The sequence below is a fragment of the Phalacrocorax carbo genome, chromosome 3 (assembly GCF_963921805.1).
Source record: "Phalacrocorax carbo chromosome 3, bPhaCar2.1, whole genome shotgun sequence".
Classification (NCBI taxonomy): Eukaryota; Metazoa; Chordata; class Aves; order Suliformes; family Phalacrocoracidae; genus Phalacrocorax; species Phalacrocorax carbo.
In genome coordinates this window covers 27,485,308-27,500,782 of record NC_087515.1, presented here as the reverse complement: position 1 = coordinate 27,500,782, position 15,475 = coordinate 27,485,308, and the positions used below count along the sequence as shown (strand labels likewise).

The 15,475-nt window shown below is 35.5% G+C and overlaps 1 protein-coding gene across 2 annotated transcripts in view; it reads right to left on the bottom strand.

Annotated features, from left to right (window-relative positions):
- The window catches only part of SPATA17 (spermatogenesis associated 17), a 95,421-nt gene that overhangs the window by 69,404 nt on the left and 10,542 nt on the right, over positions 1-15,475 (bottom strand). For both annotated transcript variants that reach the window (XM_064446270.1, XM_064446269.1), the window contains exons 4-5: positions 10,561-10,611; positions 5,282-5,385 (exon numbers count right to left, since the gene is read on the bottom strand). In XM_064446270.1, the coding sequence (XP_064302340.1) occupies positions 5,282-5,385; positions 10,561-10,611 (155 nt within the window). The remainder of the gene's footprint in view (positions 1-5,281; positions 5,386-10,560; positions 10,612-15,475) is intronic.

Here is a 15,475-nt window from a genome sequence, read left to right as displayed (position 1 = left end):
TTTGGCACTAATTGAAAATAGACTACAGAATCAATTGCTTCTGCAGTCAATGAGGAGGAACATTTTAATTGAATTATAAGACAATATATACATTCTTCAAAACACTTTGACACTTGAGAAAATGGCCGGCACCTGGACTTATCTTTATCAGAAAGGAACAGACAGATGGAGGCTGAGCAAGTTCTCCTCATGTTACTATGACAACAGATGATTTCTTTCAAGCCCGCTTCATGGAAAATAGCAATACCTCAAAAGTTTTAAGAAGCAAAGTGCTTGCCATGTTAAAAGTAAATAGACCTCAGTAATGGTCTAGTAATCAAAAATAAGCTAGGTACTCTTACTTTTTTCAGTACTAGATGTTCAGGCGTATTTGCAGAAAAGCTAAACATTGGCTTAGATCACCAGCAACATGTACAAGTACTGTATTTCACTGTTCATTAATATTACAAAAATTAGACTGCACAAAGGATTTGTGAATATACATATTCCAAGGAAATTATTTTTACCACTTTGCATTATCTATTTCCCTGACATTTGTTGAAGACCAAAAAGCTTTAATAATGACTGTGATACTAAATCTGCTGATAGAACAGCTAGTCAAACATGGATGAAAGTCACAGTCTTCAGGGCCACTCTCAAGGCTTTTTCACTACTGAAGCCAACAACAATGGAAAGGACAATTTGGTGTCAACCCAATAAAGTGTGTGAAATTCATGATTTATAATCATAACAATGTTTACATACACTATCATGCTTGCTAAAGCTAGACTCAGGTCTTAGTTTGCTGCCTTCAGGTCAGTGTTTATTCAATAGCCAAGAAAACTAAACTACCTGCCTTGATTGCACATGAACACCAACGCCAGTCCTTTGCCATTGTTCTGTTAGTTTTCTGATACTGCCATCTTACTGAGTCCTGTGCCTCGGGAAAAGTTTAAAAGGTACCATTTATCAGTAAATGGAGCACTACACCCCAAAATCTTATCTCCAGTTGCACACCTGACATACAGCAAAGTTGCTTTACTGTATTTTAAAGGCCAGTGCGTGGATAATCTTAGTCAAAGAAAGAACTGCAAGTTAATCATACGGTTGGGCAACTGACATCACCCATAAATTCTTCTGATATAATGGCACCAGCATGCTAATTTATGTGAAGTGATGTCCATTTACTTATCATGGACTGGAAACTTTCACATAAAACAAAATTCTAATGCATTATATGGAGTTATAGCCTATGCTAATTGCTTTTGGCATATTTCCCCTTCGAACCATTTTGCCAGCTCTTATAGATGTTAAATGCAGCTTTAGGAATGCTTCAAAACAAGGTATTTTCCCTTAAAATTGAATACATTAACGTAAGTGAGAAGTAATGGAATTTATTTTAATGCATGCATTTATATATGCAACTACCCAACTAATCCACATGTGCTGATATTTATTTAAATACAAATGGATGCTATAGATGAAGATTTATTACTAAAATCTGAATAGCAAAATTTTGTAAAATAAATTTTTAAGAACATGTTTCCTACTTGGTTGGTTTAGAACTTCCTAAATCTGGTAGGAAAAACAGAATTCAGGACTAATGAACCCATTTCACAGTCACACTGAAGCTTAACTCCACAAATGTAAAGAAAAATCCAAGTATGTCCTTATGTAGACAGAGTTCGGGGTTCAAATTAATTCTTTTGCTATCTGTCAAGGAATTCTTCAAATCACTTCTCAATGTAACTACTAGGGACTCTAGTGGGGACACCAGCAGCCATTACACCTATTGGTTCTGCAGCAGTAGGAAGTAATAGGAATGCTGGAGGAAAACCCACCCACTCTTCAGCCAGCCTGGGAGCTAAAGCTGACAGTTATCTTCAGTTCATACAAAAACAGTGCCTTAAGTTAGGATAAGCAGTCTGTTAAGTGAGTGCAAACTCACACATAATATGACTATCATTATTTAATTATATTTTAAGTCAATTTCTGTTAAATCAATTTCTGTTAAACTTAATTACATCCCTCTATGGCTTTAAACTGGGGCAGCTTCTATTAAGTTTATTTTCTCCTGGGCTTTTCACAGTAAAGACAAATGATAAAGGTCTGGCTACTAAATGAGGGCTGCTATTAAATAAGGACGGCTTGTATTAAAGCTGAAAGGTAAAGATGTGGCTACTGGTTGAGAAAACCTCATAGTAAGGGAAGTGTCTTGTATTTTAAAAAAAAGAGGGTGAAGGAGGAGAGAGAAACAAACTTTGTTCAAGAACTTTTATACTCTTATATGAAAATAACAGAATGTCCAGTTTCATGGCAACTTCCTCTGAAGATTGTCTTAGATACAAGTGAGGCATAATTTGATACAGGTTCCTCCTTAATGAAAGAGGAGAAAAACAAGTACAGTCCCTGGTTCTGGAGACCAAGAGGTAAAAACATATCTCAGAAGGACTTGTAATGTGATTTCAGATAGCTGTTGATAAATAAAAATTCTGTCAGTATTATTCTAGAAGAAGACTGAGAACAATATATTTTAGTTCTGTTTAGAATTGCATCATAATTCCAGAAAGAATAGAGTTTAAACAAACTTTTGAAATTATAAACTTCTAGTGTGTACTTTGTTGGATTGTTTGTTGGGGGATTGGGGGGGACAGGAGGAAGGGGGTTACACTGCTCTGTTCTACTGTGGTTCTGTCGCTATTTGTGGAGAACTTGGTTCTTTACTAGCACGTGCACAGCACTAATGCATATTTTCTGATTAACACTGACTATAGGAATAAGACAAATAAGAAAAAATGCATTACTCCATGTATCATGTTGTGTTTTTTGTGGTGTTCTAGAGATGTGAAACAGTCAAAGCCGGACTAATCTGAGTGCACAAGTGTGATAGTCGCTCTGTCCACCAACATGTAAATTTCCATAATACTGATGCTGGAATAAAACCCAGCCATTTCATAAATGTGCTCCTTCAATTTCAGACAATTCCTGGTGTTTTTTAAAATTAACAACTGCAAGAATTTTGTATACACAAAATGTTTATGAACAATGAGGTTATACCCTTCCACATGTGATGGGATGGCTGATGAAATATGCAGAGATTCTCGTCTCCACCTTGTTCAGTATTCCTCGTAAGAAACACAGTGGGCCACCTTGGGCCAAAGTAGTTGGCAGCAACTTAGCCCAATGACAGGAAAAATCTGTTTGGCTGAGGGCCTACACCTGATCTTCACTAAACATCTGTTAGATTTCATAAGAGAATGTTGGAGATAATATACATATTATTTTCCAAATGTAGCCCAGTAAAGAGATTACTGCAGTGATTCTTGATTGTACTTGAGAACTGATGAATTTTTACAACTGAAATGATAAGATCCATTTGACCAAATTTGCTCAAGAATTCATTTTTTAACTTTTTTTCATCTGAAAGATTAATTTTTTAACCTGAAAGACATACATTTCTGTGAACTCCAGAAGGCAGAACTCAGATTAGCAGAATACCACTATATCAGTTGCCAGGTAAGAGCTCACACATACCAACTTCGATACATTTTGATGCACCTGAAGTCATACTGCTCACCCTACTTGTTAAAGAAAAACAGCACAAAAGTATTTCTCGATTAAAATACCTCCCCAATGCATAGCCTTTATGGCTTTTAATGACCTGGAACAAATACTAGGGAATTTGATGAACATGTCAAAGTACTGAGAGACAAATATTTTTGTAGTCCTCCAAAGTTAGATGTACCCAGCAGAGACCTACTGTGGGTGGGGGGAAATAAAATGCAAAGTTCCCATCAATCTGTGTTCAGTACAGCAAGAATACCACTTGCTATCTTGTTTTGTTCACACACATCAAAGGTCAATCTAACTGACATGTTATGAGCCTTGTTCCAGGTTTAGTGAGGGAATGGAGAGGAGTGATAGAACTATTCTGAACAGAGAATCAGGGCGTGTCTTTGCAGTTCATCCAGTCATACTAATTTCAGACCAGAAAAGTTATGCCTTCATTTACATTCCAAGATTTGGTCCAGTCTTCCTAGGACTCTACCTTTGCAAGAAGAGAACATATTTCAAGGATTTCAGAACAAGAAGGTACAGTTGAAGAGATGACATTTTTTAAGTCTGGTTTTGTTGTCTTATGATCTAACTTTCTACATAGATTACATTTAAATGAATAGCAATGAGAGGTTAGAGATAGGTGGTTATCAGTATGCTTTATTACAGGTAGCAATGTAATGCATGGGTTATAATGCTATGACAAAGAGGATGTAGCATCAGCTATAATTGTGGAAAAATAATATAAATTAACAAGCAGCATCCAAAACAGTTGAATAATTCTTTTTTTCATACATAACTTGCATCTGCTGTTTTCTGTAACAGTCTTTTGGCTGATTTGTCTTTGCCATGTGACCTAGATGAGTCTCCCAGAAATACTTTTTCACTAGACTCCCTTATATTTCTGCGCTTCAGAAAGCAAAGATTTGTCTTAGGCTTTCTGGACAGCAAAAACTGGATGGATTTTGTCCAACATTGCTTCATTTACAATGAGAAAGTAACGATCATGGCCACACACTATTTTGCCTCTTTGTTTCTGCTGTTATCTGGAGATACAGTCATGGATCAGAACACCAAATGTGCTCGAGGGAAATAATTACCTCTGCTTTAGAGAGCTTTCAACTTCAGTACAGGGGAAGACAAGGGACAGATAGCAGAAATAGGGTAGGAACATATAGCAACAACAGTTCTAGCCAGAAACCTAATAGGTGAATTAATCTTTTCCGTAACTATGAAAGGTCTGTTTCACTATGTCACACCAATACCTTTCACAATTACTATTCATAGCATGGCTCATACATGTAAATTAGATCCAAATCTGCACTTTCAGTCATTGTCAATAATCACTTTTCAAAAAAATTATTAAAAGAATTTTTTTTTTAGCTGGTATATACTGGGGAAAAAAAAATCTAGTTCAACAAACCATATTTAGGACACAATAATGTATGAGCATTGAGGATAGACGAAGAGCCAAATTTGGTTTTATTAAGCTGGTATAAACCCAGAGTACATCTAATTAATTCTGGATTCATAACAGTGTAAATGAGAACAGAATGTGGCACAACATGCACACGCTTAGGATAAAGGGAAGGACAACTGATACATATATATGTGTGTATATATATATAGATATTTGATAATGGAGAGGTTCCTACACTCAGAGAAATAGTTTAATAAGTGCCATAAACTTTTTACAAATAAAAGAAGAGGAAATGAATGCTTTACCACATGGAATTTTTATCTTTACCTGACAATCTCATTATTCATGGAAATGGCTTCCAGATATTTCTTCAGTGCATAATAATTATGGATATATTTCCGAACATAATAGCCTCGCCATCTTTTCTGAATCTAGAGGAAATAAATATTTGCTTAGTATATTTCAAATCAAAAGTTTGTATGTATATCAAATATCTGTTGTGTTTCCAAAATAATATTGTTTCCTTAAAAGCAATATCAAGTAGAAGAGCCGGTATGTTTCAATGAAGAAAATTAGGGTGGGACACAACATTGTAGTTAAATGGTGATATGAATTGACTATTAAATGCCGACATTAAAAAATAATATCAAGTTTTAAACCACTGTTTATATTGGGGTGTAGCACTGAAAAGAAGTGTCTGCTACTGCCAGTGGGATTGATCTATGTAAGAATGGTAAAAAACAGACAACAGAGCTGTGCCTTTTCTCAGGTACAACATGCATTCCCTACTGAGTCACCACCTCACCAATATCTTCTGCTACACTCTCACCTTTGTGCTCTGGGTATAATCTAAGCTGAATAGGAGCCCTCCCAGTAACTCATTGAATCAGGCCTTCTGGAAACATCATTTACAAATTGCAGTTCTTTCAACTCCAGTGTAAGATGATTCATGTCTATTTGTTGCACATTAATTATAATCTTCTCACAAAATCCTATTCCTCCTGCATAACAGGTAATAATTAAACTGGAAAAGGAAGACTATTTATCTGTAGCTAGTCCTAAAGATGTATTAAGAACAGAAATCAGGTAGCATCCTCCACCAGAAAGGATTCATATTTTGGCATATTTTTTAAAAAAGAGAGAAAATAAAAAGGCTTAGTCTAGCCTGACTTTCCTCAAGAAAGCAGTTTCAACAAAGCAGTTTAAACCTTCTCCGATACTTAAAAATTCTAACCATGATGTTTCTGAAATTATTACAGGTTTACTGGCTATCTGTTCTGTGGGAAGGGAAAGCAAGTATTAATTAGGTAAAAAATTATCAGTATTGCCATTTGGTTCACCATATTTATCCCTGTGCCATGACATGTACAGGCAGAAGATGTAACTTGCTCTATTCAGTCATGCTGAAGGCTGCTCTCACTCATTTTCTTTCCCAAAAGAGGTCAGTGTATTCTAGATCAATACACCTGAAAAATAGATTAAGGATCTTTTCCTCTGTTCTCAGTGTCTAGATCATCTTTCTTTACATTATTCCACCCCTGAATTTATCTTCCTTCCTTGCTTTTATTTTGTCTCCTTTTTTTCTCAATATACTTCTAAATTAATCTCCAAATTTCTACCTTCTAGTCTGCATTATCTTCACTCCTGCTCCAGCTTCCATCTCTTTGACCTTTACAGCTTTGAAGTCTTAAGAGACATAACAGCTGAAAGGCAGAATCTATATTAAAAAAGCAAGAAGACTAAGGTTTTACAATCCAGAAGCAACTCTAAGGTAAGAAGCTACTCACCTTCACTCAGTGCAATTAAGAGAAAAACATTGTAGTTTGCCAAGAGCTCTCCTTTTCCTTTGGGTCTCTGGCTACCAGATTTTTCAAGAACTTAAATTCTTCAGTGTATCTACAGGGAAAGCTTTTCTTGTTTCCCTTTACCTTCTTTAAAGAACCAAGGTATGACTTGGTAAGTGGAGTGCAATCCATGTGTTTGTGTTGCTTTGTTGTTTTTTTCTTACCCTATCTCTTATTCCAAAGCAGCATGTAGAAAAAGGGAAAAAGTGTGTCATGTTTTGTTGTGTTTGATTCAGGAAGAAGGCAAGGGAAAAAAATCTGCCTGTTGCTCCCCACTGTCAATCAACCTCTGCATGCAGTGACTTCAGAGGCTGTACCATCAGCTGTAATTATCTCTTTATGTGAGATTTAACAAGAGAATAAGGAAAGCTTTCAGTAATTCTTTGAGTGATGTGGCACCAAGAAAATAACATGATGCACCAAAGCTGTTAGGAATAAGAGGATATTCACTTTTAGTGTTAGTATGCTCTTCTATTTCCCCTTAGAGCATCACCCTGTATTTTCCTCTCTTCTCAAGTAAGACTCGAACTAATTTAAAAAGTCAGTATTTTCTTTTACTAATGTGGTGTTGTTTGTTCAGGATTTTTTTTAATAAAAAGGGTTTGGACCTCTAGACATTACTATAATATGTATAAATAATAGTTATGTCAGCAGCTGAACACGGAAACAAGAAGGGTTAAGCACTAGGCATGCTTCTTTGCACTAGATGATAGTAAATTTCATAGTCTTTGCAACTCCACTTTCTCATACACAAGCTTATTGGGTTAAAAGGGGATAGAGAAAGAGTAAAGAATGAGTATGCCTTCAGAGATCTGGGATTAAGCAAAACCCTTTGCATGTGAATAAGGATCTTAGCTTTGTTTTTCTGTTTGGCTTCAAAATTTCTCAACAAGAGCAATTTGGCTCCCATATAGCTGTGTGCTCATTAATGCAGGATTATGGTCCCTTTGAAACTCTTTCTGACAGTCTTCACCTCACAGTTATAAATGCAGAACTGGATATTTGTGGGTTAAAGGATCAAAACTCAAAATGGAAGACAAAAGACTCAAATTGTATAAAGCTATAATTGTCTCCAATGGCCTCAGTGTACCAATTAAATGCTGCATTCTACATTTATTTACACCACTTTCTGTTCAGAATGACCTCACTGATTTCAACTGAATGAAACATAAGTAAGAAAAACTGCATTATGTCTCAAATTATCTTATTCTAGATTTCTGTTTCCCTAATGTTGCATGTCAGAGATCACAAAACTGAAGACTAATCTTTTTGGAAAAGAACATTTTATACAATGCTTCTGATGATGTTCATATTTGCAGTGTGAAAGTTCTAAATGTTTGTTTTTGTAAGAAAGTACAACGTGTTACAACTATATTTCTTTTTAATTCCAAGGTGAATGTTCAAAAAATTCTTAGAAAAGAAGAGACAAGTGTATATGCCCTTCAAAGTAATTAGCAAGTTTCAACAGTGATTGGTACAAAACAATTATTGTCATTGATCAGCACTGAACAGATAATTTTAAACAAAGTCATTGTGTGCTCAGCAGATTACAGCTTGTTAACGGGCAAGTTCTAAATGACCTCTTAAGCTAGTCAAATCAATGATGCATATTCCTCATTAAGTAACATCAAAATGTAAGTGGTCTTATAAATAATGTTTATTTTAAGCACTAAAACAAATGGCAAAACCTTGATATATCAAAAGCCATCTGCTCATGGAAATATTTTTTTTTCATAGGACTACTTTTGTTGCTGAAAATTTATAGCAACCTTAAATCTTTTAAGAGAGGGAATCATATTCTGACCTAGTACTCAAAACTGAAATTGATTAAAACAAGTTCTCTGATTTAATTTTAAAAGGTGAAACTGATAATTCTCATTACAACTAAATGCAATCCAGGGAGACAGAGATGTAGATTGACTTCGAAACTATGAGCACGTGTATGCCCTCAATGGTACTTCAATTGCCAAAATCAAAAGTGCCTTTCTAATAAACTGAAATAAATATTTTAATATCACGAGGCAAAACTAAGTGGTTAAATAGAAAAACATACACAGTTATTGTCGTATTTTCAGAACACTGAAGTATATTAATTATGAATCAAGCTCACAATGTGTGAATGCGAGGAACTGTTGGCTTAGGAAACCTAAAGTCTGACCACACATTTGTGCAGAAACTCTGTTGTCCTGGACCTTGGTTAGTTCTTCAAAAAACAGGTGACAGCAAAAAACCCCAACATTTGGTGTTTCAGAATGGTAGCAATTGAAATCTGCTCTGCAGATATGGATGTGCGAGATTTAGACAGAGGAGAATTGGATTCTGACATTTGCAACTAAATAAAGACCTGTTCTATTGTTTCCTACTGATTCAAATTTCCATTAAAGAAAAGGACACGACTGAAAAAATAGTACTTTGAAGATTTATATCACCTAATGATTCAACATTATATTTCCATTACAAATGAATGGGAACACATTCAATTTCTTTTAAAAATGAAAGACCAAATGCAAAACTCCATTTCACTAGAATACATAATTACCTCTGAAATTTGGTCTTCAAATGCCTTCTAAAAGCACACAGCCAACTTTTAAGAGCTGGCTTGCATCTTGTGTTTCCTCACTGATTTCAGCCACATGAGTACACAACATTAATCCACTATGGAATACTTTCAACCTAGCTAGCTAAGGAATAAACTAAAACAAACAAACAAACAAACAAACAAGTGCATTTCTGAGGAATTAGATTGCTGTTAAACACCTTCAGCTCTCTAGCACACACCAAATGTAAGATTCTATTTTGCGCCTTTCAGAGAACCAGCACCAAGTCAAAAACCTGATGGGAACACGTCTTGAGTCTGAGTTACTCTGGATCCAGAAAGGCCACAAAATTAAAATTGGGAATCTTCCTACTTTACAGGAGTTTCCTTGGGTCGCTCTCCATCCCCATCACATTCCTACATTTGGTAGAATTCAAAAGGTAAGATGTCTTGCCAAAAAAGATATAGACCTTTATTTAAAGTAAAGCAGATTTATTCCACGAAATAACAGAATTAAGTAAGATGAAAAGATTTTATCCCAAGAATTATCTCATGTCCTTCCTCTGTTTGTTTTACATATTTGTTCAAGTGCAGTTCCAAATTTCAGGAAAAAATGCTAATTTCTAGTTAAATATATTTTGCCATTTCCCCCATAACAAACTTCATTTGCTGTATATTTATTGAAGTTCAGAGGCTGTTTATACTCTCTTAATCTAGCAAAACTCACTCATAATACCATCAGTGAGATCAGTGCAGTTCCACCTCTATGTTTAGGCAATTAAATTGTCCTGTACTCTCTGAGTAACCCTTTTGAGATTTAATGTATCAAATGTCATGTACTAACAAAAAAAAAAAAAAAAAAAAAAGCACAGCCACATCAACAAACATAAAAGTTCTACAGTTTGTCAGAACTGGAAATATATGACTACATTTGTAGTACTACTCACAGATAGAACGTTTGGGGTTTTTATCAGTATTGTATATAGTAAGGTACAATGAACATTTAAATGGGGCAAGACACAAGCAGATGCCTTAAATTCAGCTACAGTTTTCAAATACAACCCCGACTACAGAGTGTAACTTTAATTTTTAACTATGTACTATTTCCTGCTGTTGCCATCAGCATATCAATCAAGTGTATATTATTCTGGTTTGCTCATTTTATCAAAAGCAAATTCGGAGCACAATTGACTTTTCATTTGTTTAACAAGTGAAGAAATATTTACCCTGACAGCCATTTCATTGTAGAAATTCATCTTCATAATAAAATATGCTGTCTGTGAATCAAGGAAAAAAAAGATGGCATATATTTCAGTTACACAAAGACAGTGCTCCTATTTTTACATATAAAAGATAAGAATCTTTATACATAATACATAATAAGAGTTCTAGACTTAGAGAGAATAAAATCAAACTTTGTATTGAAGAGATAGGCTTCCTAATACATAATGCAGGCTTAACCAGAAAAATCTATGGTAGTCAAACTAGGAGCTAATGGAGATATATGATCATAAAATGCTCTCCGCTGAGTTTGATAATCAATGGTGCTCTACTGAGAGTAGAATAACAAAGCAGAAATATTCACAAGTGCTGGTGACACGTAGTATTGTATGATTTATTCACTGGGGTTCTTTTAGCCAAAACTCACAGAAACATAAAAGGAATTCATATTTCAAGACGTCTGGTTTAATGAAAAATTCAAAGAAATGCTGTCTTCAGTCGAAATCGTTCAAGGATACGGACGCAGTGATGGAGCAAAATTGTGCCTTCCAACCATCTGTACTAAATGTTATGTACTTAGCTGCCTCCCGAGTAATCCTTGGGAATTTTGTTTCATTTAATATTCATTTTAACATCATAAAATCATAAATACAATGATACCATGTTACAGTGAATCCCCTGATATAGAAAACATTTCCTGAAGTCCTGGTTTCCTTCCAATAAAGTAGAATTCCTCTCATAGTGAACGAATCCCCTATTATACTAAGCAATCACTTGGCAGCATAGGTTATTTTAATGGATACATCACTTTAAACTAAGCTTTCACATCTGTTCCGCCCTCTAATTACAAATGCAAAATGAACATAATTCACAATTGTATCATAAAAAGTAAAATATAAGTACTTTGAATGCAAGAGTATGTCCTTTATTTAGCACAACATGCAGCTTTTATGTGTTTCTCATGTTTTAGACACAAATCAAAAGCAAAAGTGCTTTCCCCTGATATAGTGATTTTCTCCCCCATGGCAAACAGGAATTCACTATAAAAGGGTTTCACTGTAATTAGTGTTATTTGAATTGCCTAGTCTGATCCAAAGCAAATTGTCTGTGGAGAGCAGCAGGACTGGATTATTTATCAACAGTCTGGGCAATTAAGAAACAGTTGGCTGCAATATGTTATTTACAAATGAACACAATGATGCTACTTCATTTTAAATTCTCTTTCTTCATTACATTAAGCAAGGCATAATTCCTGCAGTTTAATTAAGGTGCATTTTAAATGCTCACTTTAATATCATACCAATCTACTAATAATGGAAGCAGTAGAAAAGATATTTCTTACATGAAAGGAAAATACAGGACTGCTAAATTTCAAAAAAAGTTTCACGTATATGTGTGGATGTATACACACAAACGTATACATACGTACATTTGAGGGAATCTCTGCCCAAAGGTATGAATTAGAATAGATAGGGGACTCTGCCTCCCCTTTTGTCTCCATAAATGTTTTCTGAGTGATAGTGAGTGAAGATAGCTAATATTGGAATGAAATAACCATTGCCAAGTCTAGAGCATATATGTAAACTGTTTGATTAAATTGATACAATTTTGTTTTGCAGTTCATCTTTTCTTTCTTTGGAAGGGAATGCAGGAGTTGCTGCACCACCAAATAGATAAGTACATTTTCAATGGAAATTCCTAAACGTAAAAACGATCATCTGATTTCTGTCCTCAATGATTAAACTAAAGAAACCCACACCTTTTTGTTTATTCTTCTCATATTTGAAGGCTGCAAGCACTTAGGTCTGAATCCACCCTACTTCACTGAAGAACCTAAACAGGAGACCTAACTTTGTTATGCTCTTTATATCATCAATACCAAAAGACAGTGGGACCACTTTCCCTCTGAGCTCAGCAAAGTACTGAAGAGCTCTGCAACTGCATCTGTGTCTACTATTTATACAGTCAATGGCAATTAGGGTCCTAACTCGCATACCTCACTTAGGTGTGATGAATCCAGGTCTTACCCTATCACTACTTAACAAGGTCACACGCAAATAAAAGGAAATTACACATTCCTGCTTTTACTCAACATTGTTCTAAATCCCAAGTCAGCCAAATGCAGAATTGCTCATATATTGTCTTACAACCTTATCCTTGCACCAAAAGCCAAAGCCTGTGTCACCATCTAGGTGACATTTGCAAATGGATTTGCCCTCTGTTTTCTGATTCTGATTAGAGTAATATGTACTAGTTCCGCTATTACAAGTTATGGAGAACATGTTCATCCTTATTCACAAAAGCATAGCCATCATTTAGTGCTTCAACCCAAGTGTATATTTATGTGCCTTCCTAGTAAACAAAAGATTCTTTCCTGAACTGGGGGCTCATTGTCCAGAATACTCCTTTCTTATGCTTAAGTGCAATTTCCTGCATTTCAGCTTGTGCCCATTGCATTGCCTCTCATCCTTTCACTGGGTGCCAATTCAATGGTGGCACTGCAAGGCTGACTCTCTGGGAAAAATTATCTTGCCACCTCACTGACATGCACCACCTCCAGTTCCGGACCATGACATCTTTGTATCTGTCTCTGATGTTAATATACAGGTCTCCCTACTAGTTCACTTTAAGTCTATGATTCCAAAATATATCTGAAACCTGTTTTCTATAAACCATGCACTACTTTCTCCTTTTCTGTTTAAAAACATGTTTGGGGATCACCCGCAAATGTGATTTGATCCTGATGGGTTTTTCTTTTTCTTTAATCATTTAATACAAACTGACAAATTCAAAGGAGAACCAGAAATTTGTCTGACAGTAGATTGAGAGAAGGAACCAACACATGGTCTGAGTTGGGAACAAGCCCTTTTTTTTAATATAGCAAATAGGCACTTGGGTAATTCTGGTTAGACTGGGTCTATTTAAAACAGGTTACTGAGTTGAAGCTAAATATTTAGGGTGGTGTCAAACTACACCACATAAAATATTCACTTTTTTCAACTGCATCTCCTTCCAAAGTGAGCTGAAAATATGGCCATCATGCATGCTGACTTCATATAAAAATGAAGTGTTACAAGACCATTTGCCTTAACAAGTGATTTCTTGACTTTGAGAAATATTGTAAAAAGAAAAAGTGATGTACAGTTTGATTCATGTTCTCGTGTTTGCCTGGTTTTAAACTTCATCATTTCATGCAGATCATGCAAGACATTCAGAATCCAGTACGACCAATGTAACTAAGTTTTTAAGAAAACTATAGGGCCACAGTTCTTAATTTTAGCTTGAGATTAATATTAGGAAACAAAGCTTTATACCAAAGCACCTATATTTAGGATATTGAAAGGCACATAACTTTAGTCATGCGAACACCATCAATAGGTTTTTTTCTACTTAATGTATCAAAGGAAGAGGCACTAGAGGAGTAACAAATGAAATAGTAGTAGTGATGCACATATGGACAGCCAATCTGATGAGCCTCAGCCTTTGTTATTTTCCACATCAGTACCACTCACATTTCACAATTTTGAATATAATCATTAAAATGATTTATTGTCAAGTAATCATGGGTATTTTCTGCATATGCTTTGCCTTGTTTGCTGGCAGCAGATACCAATCCGATCATTATCAGCAGACAAATTTTAAAGTGACCATTTTTTTAAAATATATTTAAGGAACTATCACGTCAAATGTATCATTGTGTTTCATAATCAGGAGGCATTATAACACTTATTAACAAGAGTTCAATGCAAACATTAACTCATCCTTTAAATTAAAAATTATGTTAAGCTGCTGAGAAAATTTTTGTTTCTTTGTAAAATATTCCAAATTCGGCCATTGATCGAGTAAAGATAGTATAACAATGAATGTAGGGAATGAATTTGAACTTTATACTCAAGTCCACCCCAAACATATAATATTGAATATAGCAGTCTAAAGGGAGAAGAAGGTTCCTTTTTATCTGCTACTTGCATGGCTTTCAGGTTGGCTTCCAATCAGGCTGTCCTATTTAGTCCTTTCCAATCAAAGAGACAGCAAGCACAAAATGAAGCATTTGAGGGAAAAAAATGGTTTTCTACACTGATTGCTGTGCAATTCATAAGCTTGCTGATGAGATTCTGTTTCTCTGGAGCCCTGGCTAATATTGGATAAGTACTGGTATCCTGAATTCATGGTCTGATTTAGAATGTGTGTACTAAATGTGGGCTTGCACAATTTTTGTCCTACATTATTCCACAGGCTTCAGACTTGGCAAGGGCTTGTCATTTATGCCTCCTTGAAGAACAACATATGAGCTAGGCTTTATTGGTTAAAACCTTTTTCTATTTTTACTTTTATTTTCAGAAATATATTTCAACAATGGAAAGCTGAGGGGGTTTTATGATGCTAGCTATCTCGGCTTGGTTGTTTCAGGAAATCTGTGCCAATTTTAAATACTTTATCTTTAAATGTAACTGTCAGTATTTTTTAAGAAAAGAGGGCAAAAGAAGAAAGAATTAATAAAGAGATGAGGTAAAAGACCTCCAATTTCATAGATGCATGGAACAATTGAGGTTGGCAGGGACCTCTGGAGCTCCAAACCATTGCTCAAAGCAGGATCAATTAGAGCAAACTGTGCTAGGGCCTTGATCAGTTGGGTTTTGAATACCACCAAGGATGAAGACTCCACAAGCACAGCTTGCATTCTCTGTGCAACCCATTCCAGCATTTGATCACCCTCACAGTAAAAAAGTTCTTTCATATCTTTGAGTGGAATTTCCTGTATTTAAGTCTGTGCCCGCTGCCTCTCATCCTGTCCCTGGGCACCAATTCCAAATGCTGTTGCAGGCTGGCTCTCTGGGATGGATTATCTTGCCATCTCATCTACAGGGCACCACTCAGATCAGTGCAATGGACAGTAGCCATGGTGGTGGTAAGTTCATT